The sequence below is a fragment of the Choloepus didactylus genome, chromosome 7 (genome assembly GCF_015220235.1).
Source record: "Choloepus didactylus isolate mChoDid1 chromosome 7, mChoDid1.pri, whole genome shotgun sequence".
Lineage (NCBI taxonomy): Eukaryota > Metazoa > Chordata > Mammalia > Pilosa > Megalonychidae > Choloepus > Choloepus didactylus.
In genome coordinates, this window is record NC_051313.1 from 66,956,962 (window position 1) to 66,976,193 (window position 19,232).

Consider the following 19,232-nt stretch of genomic DNA (forward strand, 5'->3'; position numbering starts at 1 on the left):
GACTAGGGAGGTATCTTCAACTTTATTGTTTGAAATCTACAATTGCAAAGTGGTTCAAGGTCATTTCTCAAATACCGCTGCACAATTCATAGACACAAATTTAGAAAACTTACAAAAATTTTGTTTAAAAAAATTATGATCCAATAGGATTTACCCTATTTTACTGGCCAAGCTTAAAAATATATCCCAAATGCACCTTTCTCTAATTTTCACTTATAATCTTATAGGCATTTGTTTTTTATTGTTAATCTGTATATACAAAGAATCAAGGGCATTATTTTACAGCAGCAATCTTTGTAAAAAGTCTATGAAGTTTAAAAGTATATTTTATATTGCGTACTTAGTATTTGTAAACAGTAAGGAACAAACATACCCCTCCTCTGAACCTCAAGCTGTTGTTTGCTTCCAGTTTTTTAAGGTGAAGGATCCCACCTTATTGAATCACTTGTGTGGTGTTGCACAGGCTCACATGTCCCGCTACCTCCAAAACAGGTATTTGTTTTTTGGGGCATAAAACATTTCATCAGTCTGGGTATTTCCTAAGCACCCACCAAGAGGGACCCACTTCTGGGCAGGGGTTCTCATATCTGGACTCGAGAATGACTTGGAATGATTGTTGGGATAAGAGCTGACTTATAAATGACATCTTATGAATATCAATGTGAATATCACCAAAAATCTCCTCTGGATTTCCCTAAGTGTGTATGTGTGTATTTGGTGTGACTGGGATAAGTGTAGTACTGGCATTTTGCTAGGGAGAGGCAATTGCAGATTTGGAATTATGGCTCATCTTAGAAGATTCTCTTCTCATGGTACCTTCACTTTAGGGAAAAGGAAAGAGAAGAGACAGAGCTGATTAGATCAGCTGATTAGAATCATGTTGCTAATCCATATCCAATATTCTACAAATCCAGATGTCCTCAAGCTCTTTCTCTTCCATAATGTGAATCTATCCTGGGTGTCCGGTTCTTCTCTCTCCTTTCTTCCGTTCTCCCTGACAGCAGTTTGCAGCCTGACCTTTCCCATTATCTGTTGCACACAGTTTGTTCCCTGATACATCAAAGGCACATGGGTGATTTAAGAGAGAATGCTTCAGTCCATTAAACAAAAGATAACAACAGGAGTTTATAAAGGAAAACAAAAATAGAGACCAGAAATAAAGCAGAGATTAGTCATCCATGAGTTTGGGACCACTGCTAGTTATGAAGGGAGGACACTATTAAATATCACTCTGTACAGGAACTTGATATAGCTGAAAAATGCTGGATTTGAGGTGAAAGGACCTAGGTCCAAGCCCTAGTTGTATGACCTTAAACAAGTGAACCTCTTTCTGAGCTTCAGTTTTCTCATCTGTAAAATGAGAAAAGTAACACCTGCCTTACCCACCAAAGAAAGCTGTGGATATCAATGTATTTAAAAATACCTTGTAAATTATAAAGGTCTATGTAAATATAAGTTGCTTGATGGATTAGAATGTATATAGGAAATGATTCCTATAGTTTAAATTTTTAATAAAATTTTATAAAAATTTGGATGTGTAAACTAAAGATGGCTGGCCTTCCCCTCATAGGGCCCTGTTTTAATTTACTTTTCTGGCTGTTCCCTAAGTTGCTGACCCTAAGTGATGATGTCAGTCTCTTCCTTTTAATGCTGTAAGTTTCAACTTCCAGGTGTCGGTGAGCTATCACAAAGCCAGGTCCTAAGATGCAGATTTGAACCTCCCTTGGAAAAAAAATGCAGTTTCAGGCATTAATGGGAAGGAGATTTTTTGGCTATTGATACAAAACAAGGCTTACTGCCAAAAATAAAAGAGCTATTAAAGGAAAGTTTCCTTGGCAGTGACTTCCTGCAGAAAACTTGATCCGACCTTCAACTGCTGGATAAATTACCTTCATTTTTAAGATGTATCCAGAGACCACATTGATATCTTGGTCACCTAGAAAAATACATACATTATTTTAACCACAAACAAGTAACTATCAATTAACAATAAGGGGGGGGAGCAATGTATTTCTCTAAAGTCCCTTGTACTTATGAAAGAGAAGATATTCTTTTTATAAGCAGGGATAAAGTGCCACAGAAGTCAAGAACAGTAGTGATGATAAGGGCAAAGAATTGATTGGTTTTTCATGTTCCAGATGTGAAATATGCCCATTGTTCAAAATTGGATAACTGGGGGGAGGAGAGTCATCTCAACTCTGAAATGATTCAAGGAAGAGGCTGTTGACAGCATAGCCTTTCAAACATTCCATCAAAGAACTGGTCAAGGGTAATTAGTTGAGACATATAAGTGGCTTTTGCTCATCTGTTCAATAATCATTTTTATATAATTAATGCTGGGACAATGGAGGTTTCATTTGATAAATACTAATTGCCTGTAACCCCAACAAATCCAACAGAACCCAGTGGGGACTCAACAGAATTTTATTTTAAAAATACTCTTAATACTTGAAAAAGAACTCTTCTCTCTGCAGTGATTCACATCTTTGGCTTGCCTTAGAATCACTGAAAAAGATTTTTAAGAATATTGATGCCTAGGTCCTGTCCCAACCAAGTTAAATTAGAATCTCTTAAGAGTTGGGCCATGCATTGGTAGTGTCTTTAAATGCTCCCCAGGTGATTCTAATATATAGCCGGGATTGAGAACCCACAGGTCCAGAACTCCCTCAGTCTTCTGCCTGGGCTCCTTCTCTACAACATCTATCAGTGTGGGGTTGGGTCAACAGAATGGTGCCAGGTGATGCTCAGCCATCAGTCTCTTGGTCTTATATGGGGCTCAAGAGGACACCCTTTCAAACCTGCTGTGATAGTCTGAAGTTGTATGTACCTCAGAAAAGGTCATGTTCTTTTAATCCATTCCTGTGAGTATAAACCTATTGTAGGTGAGACCTTGTGATTAGGTTATTTCAACTGAGATGTGATCCACCTCATGCAAGGTGGGCCTTAATCCTCTTACTGGAGTCTTTTATAAGAGGATAAAGAATGCACAGAAACTCAGAGATGCTCACAGAAAAATGCTCTAGAGAAGCTAAGAGATGAAATTCAGAGAAGCATTCAGAGAAGGTGAGAGATGGATCAACCAGAAGCTGAAAGCAACAAAACCTGGGAGAGAAGGACCAGCAGACACTGCCATGTGCCTCCCCACATGACAGAGGAGTCCAAGCTTGTTGGTAACCAGCCTTCACAGTCCAGATATTGTCCTGTTGATACCTTGATGTGGACATTTTTCACAGCCTCAGAACTGTAAACTTGTAAACTAATAAATCCCCATTGTGAAAGTCAACCCATTTCTGATATATTGCTTTCTGGCAGCTTTAGCAAACCACAACACCTGCCCTTCCATCTCTTATCATGGAATGAACAGAGAAGCCAGCCCCTTTCCTCCCAGGGAGACTGACTCCTTTGGCCTGGCTCTGCCCTCCACCCTCTTTGGAATAAGGAGCTAAACTGGCAGGCCCACCATGATAGACTGAGGATGAATCCAGCTGAGTTCCTTCCCTGAAATGTGAGAATATGTACGGTCTTGTAAGCAATGCTGGCTTCTGCCCTGAAGAAAGGAAGGGCAAGTGTGCCCCAAGTTAATTGAGTATGTACATGAGGTAATGGGTTTCTTAAAAGTGAGGCTGGGGAATAATGACCCTCAGTGCTGCTGAAAATATCATTTGGGGTCAAGTACGGTTATTCCTATAATTTGCTACACCAAGTGTGCTGAAAGGGATACGGCAAACCCACACCACTCCTACCAACCTATTCACACTAAAAGCTTCTCCAAGAAAGAAAATTTAGATCATTTAACATGCTGGTTTTCCACCTCTAACCTGAAGTTCTAGTAGGTGTAATTTTTATGTAAGCTCAAAACTGATTTATGTTTTGCAGTTTAAATAGCTGTTTGTATGTACTTAAAAGAGTTTTAAAACATTTTTCACTTAAAAATGTTTTTTTTTTCCCCTGGGGTTGGATGTTCAGATTTTGTACTTAGAATCACTGAAAGAGATATTTAAGAATGTTGATGCCTAGGTCCTGTCCCAACCAAGTTGAATTAGAATCTCTTAAGAGTTGGGTCAAGTTCATGTGTCAACTTGGCTAGGTTATGGTATCCAATTTTTTGGTCAAGCAAGCACTGGCCTGATTGTTACCATGACAATATTTCATGGATTTAAATCATTAGTAAATTGCTTGCATCTATGGCTGATTACCTTCAACAATGAGAGGTCTCATCCAGTCAGTTGAAGGCTTTAAAGGGAGACCTGATGATTTCAGCAATCAGAAGGAAGAATTTCTACCTCTCCTTAGAGGTAGACTAAGAGGTCAGCTAGCCTCTCTTGGGTAATTCATTGAAAACCTTCACAGGCATTCCCAGCTTGCAGCCTACCCTACAGAATTCGGATTTGCCCATCCCCACAGTTGCATGAGCCAATTTCTATAATTTCATAATATTTACATCATTTATATATTTAATCTTCTGTCTGTTCTGTTTCCCTGGAGATCCCTAATACAGATTTGGTGCTAGGATGGTGTTGCCACTTCACCAGGCCCGGAGGAAAAAAAACATTGGTCCATAGATAACTTTCAGACCTTGAAATCTAATGGAGCTTGTCCTGCCAGATTTTTAACTTGTTTGGGACCCATAACCCCTGTTTTCCTTCCAATTTCTCCCCTCTGGAATGGGAATGTTTATCCTATGTTTGTCGTTCCATTGTATATTGGAAGCAGATAATTTGTTTTCCAGGTTTCAAAGGTTTATAGACAGGGGAACGTGCCCCAGGACAGACCACACCCATGACCCATTTTGATGACTTTGTACATAGCATTGTTACTGAAATGACTTAAGGCTTTGGGGATGGTGTGATGGAATGAATGTATTTAGCACGTGGGAAAAACGTCTTTTAGGGGTTCAGAGGGCCGACTGTGGTGGCTTGGAGCTATGTACCCCAGAAAAACATGTTCTCAAACTTACACCATTCCTGTGGTTGTGAACCCATTTTTAATAAGACATTTCAGTGGGTGATTTCAACTGGGGTGTGGGTCAACTGACTCAGGATGGGTCTTATTCCTGTAACTGAAGGTTTATAGGAAAGGCCACAGAGAGAGACAGAAGAGAGAGCAGCCAGAAGCTGAAAGTCAACAGAACCCAGAAGAGAAAGAACTCAAGAGAGGCCACCATGCTCATTGCGATGTGACAGAGAAACCAAGGACCAATGATCACCAGCAGCCAGCCCCGGGACATGACAGTCTTCGGGGAGAAAGCACTGCCTTGATGATGCCTTGATTTGGACTTCTCCTAGCCTCAAAACTTTGAGAAAATAAATTCCCATTGTTTAAATCAACCCATTGCATGGTATTTGCTTTGGCAGCCAGGACTAAAACACTCCCCAATGCTGTGCTGCTGTCTTCCAACAAGCAACACAGGAGGGAAGTCAGCAACATAAGGGCAGGATCTGTTTCTGGCTTTGCCCTCCTGGCCAAATTATCCCAATTCTGTTGTTCTTGAGTACCTTTGGAATAGGGAGGATAGGGAGTGAAAGAAACACTTGTGCTTACCAGAGTCATGTTTCAGTAATTCATCTTTTATCATATGGTATCCATCTCCACCTTTAGCAAGGAAGTTTGGGAGAATCACCTTATAATTCTCATCCATTTTGAGAGGCTCATAACTGGGCACTCGACACTGGGTGCAAAGAACATCTATGCTGACCACTCTGTCTCCAGGTTCTCGGGAAAGGTCATAAACCACATGGATTCCTAGAAAAGAAACGAGTCCACATGTTTTCACTGCATCCAAAGGGAAACTTCCGTTTTCTCAGAAAGGGATTTTGGCCAAGATTTCAAATGGGGGCACTGGACTTGATTTTCATTTAGTGTTTGCTTGAGTGAAATTTCATGGAGAGAGTTGATGTGACATTTGCAGCTCCCTTTCTCTGTCAGGTTTATCTGTGAGTCCTTCCAGGAAGTCTGAGAACCATTTAAAGGAAAACAGAACAGGCAAAGGGTGTCACCAAGGGGAGAACCACATCTTTTTTTCTTCTTTAAAATCCTGAATTAATTGGTGCAGTAATTTGGCTCAATGGCTTTGGAAATGAGAAACAGGTAAGAGAGTCACAGAGCATTTGTTAGAAGTTTGAATACTACTAAATGGTAATAATTAGGATTGGGTGACTTTCTCAAAGCAGTACTTTGCTGAAGCATCAAAACACTGCTATTCCCTTGACTCTTCTGGAAAAATGCAAAATGTCTGGGTTACCCCAGCAGCAGACCAGGCCCCCACTGCCTTCTGTAGCTGGTCAGTCCCAACAGTGAGAGGTCCTTTTTTGGAAATAGGGTCAATAGAAATGGAATTAGGAAAGTTAAAATGAGGTCATCCTGGAGTGGGGTGGGCCCTTAATACAATAACTGGTATCCTTATAAGAAGAAAAGAGGAGACACACAAAGACACACAGAAGGCAGCCAGGTGTCAGTACAGGCAGAGATTGACTTATGCCTCAATCCAAGGAACATCAAAGATTGCTGGCCATCACCAGAAGCCAGGAGGGAGATTGTTCCCTACAGATTTGAGAGGGAGAGTGGCCCTCAGACATCTTGATTTCAGACTTCTAGCCTCCAGGACCATGAGACATAGTTTCTGGTGTTTAAAGTCATCCCGTCTGTGGTACTTTGTTAACAGCAGTTCTAGGAAACTAAGTTAGGTGGGCTGGTCCTGGGGGATAGTGACTTACCGCCCACCTGCAGGAACTCTCCCGTGGACTGACCGTGGCGGTGCACGCTGTGTTCAAAGGCCTTCTTCAGGGTGGAGCCTTTTAACTGGACCAGGTCAAAGGTGCCTCCAAAGGGCAGCACAGCAGCCAGGTTCTCCCAGGTAATTGTGCCTGAGGGTAGTCACAGAGGAGGCAAGAAGGAAGACAGCTTGAGAAAATGCTCACTGTAAGCCCAGTTTCCCTTAGGGCTGTGGGAGGAGATGAGGGGGAAATGGAGAGAGTTTTAGAGCAGCATCAGCTGTGTCTAAGTTGTTCCTGACACTCAGGGAGGGAGTGAATTCCAGAGGCCTCTGGTCCTGCCTTCTGCCACTGGGCAAGATGGTGGGAGCTTATAAAATGGCTGTAACTCAAAAGTTGACCATGCTCTGCCTTGGCGCTCCTGACTTGTTGCTGGCTCTCCAGTGGGTTGTTAAACATTGCCAGTTCCCCCCAGGCAGGTACTGTGTCCATATTATCCATCCCTGTTGTCTGACAATGAAACAAGCTTGGGGCTTCCCCTGTACTGACTGATTTTGACAGTATATGAGGGAGGGCTGCAAGATTGTCTTGGGTATCTTCAAACAAACACTAAAATAACAATTTAATCCAGTGGTAGGTCTTCTAGTACAGAAGATTGGAGATCTTATTTTTCTCTTCCCAGATGCTAAGGCAGAAGCTGTCAATATTTTGCATAAATCAACAATTAGTATTTAGTTTTGTAAGCAGAAATTTAGATCAAGCTTGGGTTCCACTAACCCTAGATGCTGCCTCTGTGTGCAAATACATACATACAAATGTGTGCACACTTTGGGTTAGTCACTGGACTTGGGTAGCAGCTAACTCAAACCTCAAGGACTGACATTCTGGTATACGCTGGTAGCAGAGATGAGCTGAGGCTGTCCACGGACATGGCAGGTCAGGGCAGGGGACCCAGTGAGAAAGCAGTAGAGAGAGACCACTGTGAGCTGAGGATCCTGAGCCTGGGGAGCATACCATTGTTTCGCTCATCAATGGGTGACCTAATTCCACCTCCGTTGATAATACACATGGACACGTGGTTCCAGGACATTTCATCTGGATGTCTAAGGTTGTTGTTAATCTGCAACAGTAGCACAAATTCACATTAGTTATTCTGCTTTTCTAATTTAGGATCAGCTCCAGAAGTTTAAGTTAGTTCTGAGGAAATGAAGCTGCTTTGACCTGCTTCTGTGATCCCAGAGATTTCTCAAAAATAATTAGTCAAACTAGTTTTATTGCTCCAAGAAGCACAAACAGGATATTGTGACCAGTCTGTGTCAGACTTGTTGAAGTGTTTTTATTATGTTTCAGCTCTTAGCCCCCTTTGCAATGACCCCTGTGTTCTTAGCCAGCGGGCCCCAGTAAAATGACCTCTGGTGTCCAGACTTGGCCTCCTGTGCAGAGAGGCTGCAGGGCTGCTCCTCCCAGCCTCCTCCAGGGCAGCCATGCCCCACGATTGCTCCTGAGGGCAGGACCCTCAAGCTTGTTCTATTCCAGCCCTCATGCCAGAGAACCCCAGCCAACCCCAAAGTTGGCAATTTTGGAGGCACAGAGGCAGCCTCTTGAAACTGGGGAGAATGAGGTTCATTCTTACTTTTCTTTGACAACATATTTGTTCAGTTTCAAGAAATACATGAATACATTCTCATTTGAAAGCAAAAAAGAAATAGAGCAAAAAGCAAAAGTTCTCTTACAACTGCCCCAGCCTTGTACAGAGAGGTGAGTGGGTAAGTACTATAACGGCCTGCGTGTTTCCTTCCAGACCTGTCTCTATATATTTACATTCTAGTTTCTCTTCAGCTACTTCTCTCACACTGAGGGAAGCACTGGTCTCATTTTGGAAAGTATGAACGTTGTCATTTAATTGGCAAACATGTAGTGAGTGTAGCTGTGTACAAGGCACAGTCCTGAGCACTGACCAAGAAACGGTCCTCCTGGGTGTGGGCTTTGAGCACATGGTGAGTCTAACCTGGGAGACCTCGGCTCACTAGGCCCCCAGGGGGATGGGCTACTAACTGGCCAGTCTGCCCCAGACAGATGGACAGAGGGGTGCTTTTCAGGGGGTGATTTTGCTCAGCCACAGGACTTAATAATATCTTTATAATTGCGTGTTGTCATTATACACTTATGAAGGAGGTCCCAGTCACACATAGGTTCTCTGCAGCCAAGTAGACAGTCCAGAAAAAAACAATCTGGCCAAGTTTTAGGCCCAAGCTGGTGTGTTTTCTGTATTGTGTCTACATTTTCAGGGTAGCAGAGTTTGTGTGTTCTAATCACTTTTACAAAAGGAAAACAGCATCCAAAATGTGAATACCCAAGATGAAGACCTTAAAATAAAGGCTTCAGATCTTCCTGTTTGAAAAAAATTTTATTTTGGTAACATTTGACAAAATTTTCCATTTTTACCACTTTCATTCAGTGATATTAATTACATTCACAATATTGTGCTACCACTATCACTCTTTTATTACTGAAACTTTTTCATCACCCCAAACATAAACTCTCTAAGGGCTTCAGTTCTTGTAAAGCAATAAAGTGATGGTTACCTAATGTATTTCAGGCACCTTCCCAAGGCATACACTATGAAGCCACATCATGCCTTTATCTAGGCACTAATTAAAAAAAAAAATCCCCAAGCTACATCAGTTTGTCCTTCCTCCCTTCCTCCCACCTCCCTTCCTCTTTCCTCCCCCTCCCCCTTCCCCACCAGGCACAGGCCTTCTGATCCTGTGGACAACTCACCACAGCATCACAAATCAAGTTGCCCATGTTGCATTCTTTAAAACGGCATGATTCAGTGGTACCATCCAAATATACAATTGTTTTCCCCAATTCCTGGGTGGAAAAATTATCTAATTTTACCCTCCATTTGTTAATGTCTGCTTTTATGCTTGGATCTAGAGGGAAAAAACAAAAAACAAACAACAAAACCTGCAGTTAAAGCAGAGCTAAATTCTCAAGAAGGACTCAAATATCTAGTTTACCTTTTGTGAGTACACATTTCTTTACCATACATGCGAATGTTTTCATTTTGACCATAACATTTCCTTAGGAGCCTCTATTTTGTTTCCTGGGAATATGACCTGGAATGGATCTTAATTTAATGATATGCTGAATGTCTTAACATCAACTCATCACATCTGTATAAGCACTTGTTGGCCCACGTGGGATACTACCATGAATAGTAGGGGCAGTGGGGCTACAAACTTCCTGTGGTGGGTACGACAGGTCTGCTGAGGTTCTGCTGGGCCATCCCTCCCTGTGTGGTCCAGGCCCTACCCCACCAACTTATTGAGAGGTGTATGTTCTGACACCTCACTGTGCCTTCTTCCTCAGTTGGATCATGGTGAACTTTAGAAAGCAGGAGATCAGAGGGAAGGATAGGAAGATGTTCACGTACACTATATGAATATGGAGGACATAAAATGTATTTTCTTACTTTGAGTCCCAGACAAAACAGGGTGAAAGACACTGATAGTCTAACTCCCTCATCTGATAAAGAAACTGAGATGCATAAAGACTGGGCAACATGCTTCTAATTTGGGGAATAAGAATTTGAGCCCTGCCTGGCCCAGTTTGAACACCTTTACTTCAGTAATCAGCTCTCCTCTGGACATGACTTGAGAGTGGTTTTCCAATGCCAGGGTGAAGCTTTTAAGAGGTAGAAGCAGGAGTGATGCACAGAGTCAGCTGCTGAGAGTACTCGGAGAAGCAAATGGGAATTTTTGGCATGGGACTGTGTTTTAAGTCTACTTGTTCATCAAGAGGGTAATCTTAAGGGAGAGGTTAAGTACTTCCAAAATGTTACAGTCTTCTCCCAAAACATTAAAGAAAAACAACAAAACAAAAAGCCAGCCACCTAATATTTGGATTGTGAAACATCCCCCTAAATTTTACTTACCTTCAGGAATGCTGCTGTTTAGAAGAAGGGGATTTCCATGTGAACTGACAACATCTCCTTTTTCATCAAACTTTACCTTCAAGTAGCCCAGGTATTTGCCAAAAGCATAAGCCTGGACCACAGGAACCTTCCGCCCATCCTCAGAGGTGACTATGAATGGGTACTTCCCAGCAGGTACCTCTTTGGAAGGTGGATGGCCTGAAACAAAAGAGCCAAAGCTGGTCAAGTCAGCCTTTGTCTGTGGCTGGCTGCAGGCCATCAGGCCACTGGCTGGATGACAGCCAATTTTATATTGATGGTTTGCCACCTGCTGCTCTACATAGCTGACCTTTCAAAGCACAACTTGGGTCCCTGTTTCTGATTTCCCTTTTGACACATAATCCTTCCATTCTCAACCCAGCAGGCATTTTGTAAGCTCTTCTCAGGGAAGGGGCACTGGGCCTGGTGCTGTGGGGAATACATAGAAGCAATGCTGGGGGAGGATTGTGAGAAGATGGCAGAGTAGATAGCTCCAGGACTCATTCTTTCCACCAGAAAAACTATTAAACAGGCAGGTACTGTCTGAAACAACTATTTTGAAATTCCAGAGGTTGGTAGAACACTGTACAGCATTCAGGGAAGAGTGGGAAGAAGAGACTGGTAAATTATGGTAAAGACTAATAAATTGCTCACTCTGTGCTACAGCTATGGTGCCCATTCCCCACTCTCACGGCAGTCTGCCATGGGGTCCAGTCCCTGGCTAGCTCACTGGTGACAGAGAGGGATATAAAAATCCTCTTCCCCAAGACCAGGGGTGGGCACAGCGAAATTGCTGATAATGGCTTTGGAATAGTGACTTCAGATTGCTGAGGGCCCAGCTCTGAAAGCAGCCATTGTTTTGTCCGGGAAAGACTGACTTGAGAAAGGCCTCTCCATTGTACCCTCCTCCCAGAATTTGCCTTCCAGGCAAAAGCAGCTTAAGACCATGAAAAAAACTAAAGAGGCAGACAGTCTGGAGAAAAGGCATCCCTGCTTAAATATCCGAAAGAGGGAGATCTGTCTCCTGGGAAATAGAGGGAAACTCCAAAATAACTAACAAGCACAAGCCCAGGACAAGAAAGGCCCAGAAAGACAGGGAGAAACCTGCACACTGCATCTGTCTTGGGCAGACTTTACTGACGGGAAGACTGAAGCTCAAGAAAAATCTTTGTCTTATCAATAGCAGGTTGCAAAATCAAGAAATGGACATCTCAAGAATAAATCCCAGAGTTAACATTCAAAAATATTAAAATGCACAGTGTGCAACAAGAGTACAAGACAAACAAAGAAATAGGAAATGATGGCCTAACCAAAGGAATAGGAGAAAAATCCAAAAAACACCAATGAAGATGACCAAAATGTGGACATATGAAACAAAGACTTAAAAAAAAATCTTTAAAATGCCCAAGGAGATGAAGGAAAATACAGAGAAAGAACTAAAGGATATCAGGAAAACAATGAATGAACAATATGAGAATTTTAGTAAAGAGAAAGTTTTAAAGTGAACCAAACAGAACTACTGGAGTTGAAAACCACAATAACTGAAATAAAAAATTCCAGGAGGAACTGGAGCTGTCAAAAGAAAAAATCAGCAAACTCAAAAATGAGACAACTGAAATGAGTCAGGCTGAAAAGAAAAAAGAAAAAAGAATTATAAAAAGCAAAAATAGCCTAAGACACCTCTGGAGCGCAATCAAGTATAGCAATATATATATTATGAAAGTCCCAGAAGGAGAAGAAAGATAGAACAGGGCAGAAGGAATATTCAAAGAAATAATAACAGACAACTTCCCAAATTTAGCAAAAGACATGAATATGCACATCCAAGAAGCCCAGAGAACACCAAACAGGATAAACATGAAGAAAAATACACCCCATCATACACTGATCATACTATCAAATACAAAGGACAGGGTGAGAGTTCTGAAAGCTGCAAGAGAAAAGTAGCCTGTTATATACAAGAGAGTACCAGCTGGATTGAATGCCAATTTCTCATCAGAAACCAGGGAGGAAAGAAAGCAGTGGGATGAATTACTTAAAGTGCTGAAAGAAAACATCTGCCAACCAAGGAAGTCTGGAGAGACCTTCTTTCAAAAAGTGGGAGAGATTAGGACATTACCAAATAAGCAAAAGCTGAGAGAGTTCATCACAACTAGACCTGTCTGACAAGCAATGCTAAAGGGAGTTCTGCAGACTGAGAGAACACTAGACAGTCATTCAAAGCAGCATAAAGAAATAAAGACCTGTGGTAAAGGTAACCATCTGAATAATTATAAATACCATCTGAATAGTTATAAATGCCAGTATTTTTGTAGTGTATTGTTTGGTATGTGACTCCACTACTTACTTCCTACAGGTGCTTAAAGGCAGATGCATATAAAGTAATGATGTATTTATGGTTTGGGACATACAGTGTACAAAGATACATGGTAACAAAAACAAAAAAAGTGGAGTACTGAGGGGTATAGGAATAGTGTATGTATATGCATTTGAGGTCAAGACGGTATCAAACCAAATATGATTGCTATATACAACATGGATGAAAGTTAAATTTTAACCCCTGGTAACCACAAAGAAAACATGAAAATATATCCAGATTGAACAGAGAAGGCACTCAATATGGTACAACACAAAAAAGCAAATAAATATAAAAGTAGGCATTAATGGAAGAATTGAGGGACAAAAAAGATAAAAGACTTACAAAGGCTAAATAGCAAAATGCTAGAAGAAATTCCTATATTATCAGTAGTGACTTTAAATGTAAATGGATTAAACTCTCCAGTCAAAAGGTAGAGATTGGGAGAATGGGTAAAAATGCATGCCCCGACTATAGGCTATCTATAAGAGACTTGCCTTAAATTCAAGAATTCAAGTAGGTTGAAAGTGAAAAGATGGGGAAAAAATACCATACAAGTAGAAACCAAAAGAAAGCTGGAGTAGCTATACTAGCATCAGATAAAATAGACTTGAAGTCAAAAACAGTTAAGAGAAACAAAGATGGTCATTATATAATGATAAAGGGGTCATTATCAAGAAGATGTAAAACTTATAAATAAATATACACCTAACAGCAGAGCCCCAAAATATATGAAGTAAATACTGACAGATTTAAAGGGAGAAATTGACAGTTCTACATTAACAGTAGGAGACTTTAATGCACCACTCTCAATAAAGGATAGACCATCTAGTCAGAAGATCAATAAGGAAGTACAGGACTTGAATGATATACTAAACCAACTAGACTTAATGGACATACATAGAACACTTCTCTCAACAACAGTAAAATACACATTCTTCTTGAGTGCTTGTGGATCATTCTCCACAATAGACCATATCTTAGGTCACAAAACAAGTCTCAATAAATTAAAAAATACTGAAATCATATAATCTATCTTCTCCAACCACAACGGTCAGAGAATTTCCATATTTTCAGATGACATAATGCTATATACAAAAAATCCTGAAAAACCCACAGCAAAGCTCCTAGAGCTAATAAATGAATTCAGAAAAGTCAGAGGGGAGGGGTGGCAATATCAATATCCAAAAATCAGTAGTATTTCTGTACGCAAGCAATGAGCAGAGGAGGAAGAAATCAAGAAAAAAATTACATTCACAATAGCAAATAACAAATTAAATATCTAGGAATAAATCTAACCAAGGATATAAAGGACTTGTACAGAGAAAACTATAAAACATTGCTGAAGAAATCAAAGATCTAAATCAATGGGAGGACATTTCATGTTCATGGATTGGAATACTTACATATTGTTAAGATGTCAATCCTACCCATGTGATTTATAGGTTTTAACACAATCCCAATAAAATTCCAACAACATTCTTTGCAGAACTGAAAAAGACAACCATCAAATTTATATGGAAGGGTAAGGGGCCCAAAGAGTCAAGCGAGCTTGAAAAAGAATGAAGCTGGAGGACTCACACTTTCTGATCTTAAAAATTATCACAAAGTCACAGTAATCAAACAGCATGGTACTGACACAAGGACATGCAAACAAAGAAAAAATACATATATGGGACCTCATCAAAATTAAAAACTTTTGTATATCAAAAACTTTATCATGAAAATAAAATGACAAGGTACACAATGGGACAAAATATTTGGAAACTACATATCCAATAAATGTTTAAATATCTAGAAAATATAAAGAATCCTTCAACTTAACAACAAAAAGACAAAACAACCAATTTAAAAATGAGGCAAAAGACCTGAATAGCCATCTATCACAGAAGATACAGAAAAGGCCAGAAAGCACACAAAAAGATGCTCAATACCATTAGCCATCAGCAGAATGCAAATCAAAACCACGACGATACCATTTCACACCTATTAGAAAGGCTGCTACTTTTCTAAGTAGAGTGGATGTGGAGAAATAGGGAATACTCATTCCACTGCTGGTTAGAATGTAAAATGGTGCCGCCACTGTGGAAGACAGTTTGGTGGCTCGTCGGAAAGTTAATTACAGAATTATCATAGGACTCAGCAATCATACTACTAGGTATATTCCAAAAGAACTGAAAGCAGGGATTCAAACAGATAGTTGCAAACCAATGTTCATAGGTATTATTCACAATTGCCAAAAGATGGAAGTAACCCAAGTGTCCATTAACTGATGAATGGATAAATAAAATGTGTTATTTACATACAATGGAATACAATTCAGCCATACAAGTAATGAAGTCATGATACATGTGACAACATGGATGAACCTTGGAGACATCATGCTGAGTGAAATAAGCCATACACAGAGGACAAATATTATATGATATCATTAATTTGAAACAATTAGAATAAGCAAACTCATAGAGTCAGAATCTAGAATACAGGTTACCTGGGGATGGGGTGGGATAGGGAATGGGGAGTTAGCCTTAAAATATAAAGGGTTCCTATTTGGAATGATGGAAATGTTTTAGTAATGGATGGTGATGATGGTAGCACAATATTGTGAATGTAATTAAACAGCACTGAAATATATATCTGGATGTGTTAAAGGGGGAAGTGTTAGGTTGTATACATAGTAAAGAATAAAATATTTTTAAAAATCCATGGGAATGCACCACACAGTGAACCCTAAATTAAACCATCACTAACAGTACAATTATAAAATATTTGTCATCAATTGTAACAAAGGTTCTATGCCAATGCAAGGTGTTAATAATAGGGTAGTTTATGAGAATCCTGTATTTTATGCATGATTGTTCTGTAAACCCACTTCTCAAGACTGGGTGCTTTTCCTACACTGGCCAGCAGGTGGCGCTTTGAGCCCGCATCTCCCCACCAGCATAAAGAGGTGTGGTGCCTCTAATTCTCAGCAGACCCTGTCCCTGCTCCCCTACAACTTCTCTAATTGAAAAAAAGAAGAAGCAATGCTGCAAGATTACCTACTTCCTTCATATCCCTGGCTCCATTCTTACTGGCCAGGTAGATCAGCCAAGCCACTTTACTTGTCTGTATTTTAGTTTCCCTATATGTAACATGGATGAAATAATAATTTCCATTTCATAGGGTTGTTGAGAGGGTTCAATGTCTAAACTACCTAGCTTAGTGCCTGGCAAAGAGTAGGTACTCAATAAACGTACACATCTTTTTCTTATGAGGCCACAGTAACCTCTAGAAACCTTAGATAATCACTTTGAAACAGAATTTTAAACAAATGAGTAGAGATGACAAAGAGCTGTCCTTGGGATTTGCTGCTAAATTCTGAGTGTTCTCAGGTGTCTTTCAGGAGCCACATTCACCCTGAGGACCAGCCGGCACACACACTACCCAGGCAGGCTTGGCTGGTCGACCTCTGTCTCAAAGGGGTCCTCTAGGGAGAGCTTGGGAGCCACTCATCATTCAGGCTGGGAGTCCCATCACACAAGAGCATGGTGCCCCAGCCTCTAGTCACTTGGCGTGTTGCAGTTCTTTAATAAAATAAACCCATGCCCTCCTTGGGGCACACTGTGGTTCATATCTTACCTCTACAGACAGTAGCATTAGAACAGGCATTTTTAGAATTAAAGACTGAAACAGATGCCCTTGACCCACAGCTGTTTCTATCACTTCCCTCAGCCGATCCATGGCAGGTCCTTCCTCTAAGATGTTTACAGAGGGCCTCTGGAACTTCAGCACATGTTGGTTCACATTTATGCGAGTCTGCCATGAGCCAGGCCCTGGGCTGTGTTTCATTTAATCTTCCACCCATCCCACCAGGCAGGTCCTATTATTATCCCCACCATTTTACAAATGAGAAGACTGATGGTCGTTGAGTGTCCGAGGTCACACAGCTGGGACGCGATGGCGACTGGATTACAAAGCAGGGCTGTGTGGTACTGGAGCTCAAGTGCTCTCCACTACTCCACACAGCCTGCGAGAGCTGGCTGCCAAAGGCCACTTACCAACTCAAATACAAACCCAGGCTCTGCCCTTTTGTGTGTGCCCCAAGCTATTTCTGGGATTCTCTCTTTAACTGAGGCAAGCCAGGGACAGGACCCAAGGGTCCTGTTATGAAGAGCCCACTCCTCCCATGCTCCCACGCCTAGAGCAGCCCCCTTCTGGCTTAATAACCACACAGCAGCAAATATGAGCTCTTCACAAGCAGGAATAGCTGTTGACAGCCTCAATTTCCCATTCTTTTGCTCCCTCTGGGGAAAAAAGAAAAAAGTCTTGGAACTTTACTTTTACCAAGAGCACTGGACTTGAGATAGCCTCGTCCCAACCTGCATTTACAGTGTCAGCTGCTGCGCTCCATGATGACTATGGAAAGATGTTGGCTCTGATAACTGCAGGTGATCTGATGCATTGCAGAGCAGCAGTGAAGGCTAACAGTCCAATCATCTTCATTCCCATTTGGTTGTCTGTCCTCCTTTGGGCAAACAAGCCTGGTCTGTGCCTCGGGGGTCCAGGTAGATCTGGCAGTCCCTTCCCTCCTCAGCTGGGGAGGGTCAGGGCAGGTGGTTCATCTTCTGAGCCCGAATGCTAGGGAAAGTGCAGTTCCCAAAACATCCACAAGGTGACGGAGAGTACCCACCTCCCCTCCAGGAGGGAAAAAGCTTTAATCGGATGCAGAAGCCACAGTCTGGGAGATCCCTGGAAACCCAAGAGAATGGTCAGCCTGACATTTTCAGCCCCTCATTTTCCCTCCCTCCATAGAAACATCCAAGCTTAAACAGAATGTAAAAGTTAGCGATCCGACCATCCAGTCAAATGCCTGATCAGATCAGCATGCACTCTGCAAAACAGGAGTTAGCCAATCCCCAGCTTCCTGACAGGGGACTTTCTCCCTTTCTGAAACACCTCAATGTTCCTTTTGTTAGAACAAAAGATACGTTATCTGCCTCTTAAATGGACTGAATTGAAACACGGAGGACACTTCCCATGTGATTGAGGCAATGGCTGGTCTGGTGCCTCCTCCCTGGCTGGGACCTCTTGCTTCTGGCCCCGCCCCCAACCCCCGCAGCTCAGCAACCCCAGAAAACTGGATTGCAGAGGCAGCAATCCAGGGCTTCACATTTTCCACACCCATTCCATGCTATTCAGCCAAGGATACTATCCCTGAAAGATTCTCTCCACATAGAACCACATATCTTGCTTTAGAAACTCGCCTTATTCTTGGCAGGAAATTGTTCTCTAGAACTCTGTTCCAGCCAGCCAGCAAATAAATATCCAGGAAACAAAGCAGAGAAGCCAAGAGTTGTGGACTGACATCTGGAGGTGGAGACAGGGCATTTCCCAGCACAAAGTGGGCGTCCAAGGGGAATCTCCTGGGTGCTTGCCTGCAGCCCCCCCAGGGGTGCAGTGACCACAAATGCAGGCCTGGCCCACTTCCTCCCAGAGCCAGCAGGGGTCCAGAGGCCGGATCACGTGGTGACAGAGGTTCTAGAATATTTTAAGACAATCCATGCTATGATTTTAATGTATATAGGAACTGATTTAAGAGCTTCCAAATTGGGGCAAAGAAGAATGGCATTTAAAAATAATTGGTAATTGACGTATTTCAAGCATTACCACTAAGGGACATGAGTCTCTTTTAAGTTACCTGAAAGTGCTTGATCCCACCAGACTTTTCTGTATCTCACTCGCCATGGCCACAGCCTCCTAACTGTTCAGTCCATCTCTATTCTTGCCTTTTTTCTAATCTAGTCTCCACACAGCAGCCTGAGTGATCTTTCCAAAACATAAACATGATTATGTTACTCCCCAGTTTAAAATATTTCCTACTGGCCTTAGGAAAGACACTAACATTTTTAAACACGGCTCTCATGACTTCTAACACCCCCATGATCTGGCCTTTTCTCACTTTGTCAGCTTCCTCCAGGACACCACCCTGCACTTCAGCAATTTTAGCCTCTTTCCATTCCTAAACCACGCCCCCATGCCTCAGGACGTTTGCAAATGGATGAAGAACCCCTGGAAGAGAGGCTTACATATGAATTATTACATCTTTTTGCTACAGTTATTCGTCTGTAAGATGGAGAAAGTCACAATACCTGTCTAACATGGTTGTTGGGAGGATAAAGAAGTTATGCAGCAAAGCCTTAATGGAGCACTTAAGTAAGTGCTCAAT

The 19,232-nt window shown here is 41.7% G+C and overlaps 1 protein-coding gene across 1 annotated transcript in view; it reads right to left on the bottom strand.

Moving 5' to 3' along the window:
• NT5E (5'-nucleotidase ecto) overlaps nt 1-19,232 on the bottom strand; it is a 59,441-nt gene continuing 40,209 nt past the window's right edge. The window contains exons 4-9 of the mRNA XM_037843730.1: nt 10,651-10,848; nt 9,492-9,646; nt 7,725-7,830; nt 6,714-6,863; nt 5,542-5,742; nt 1-1,936 (exon numbers count right to left, since the gene is read on the bottom strand). Of these exons, the coding sequence (XP_037699658.1) occupies nt 1,773-1,936; nt 5,542-5,742; nt 6,714-6,863; nt 7,725-7,830; nt 9,492-9,646; nt 10,651-10,848 (974 nt within the window). The 3' untranslated portion in view covers nt 1-1,772. The remainder of the gene's footprint in view (nt 1,937-5,541; nt 5,743-6,713; nt 6,864-7,724; nt 7,831-9,491; nt 9,647-10,650; nt 10,849-19,232) is intronic.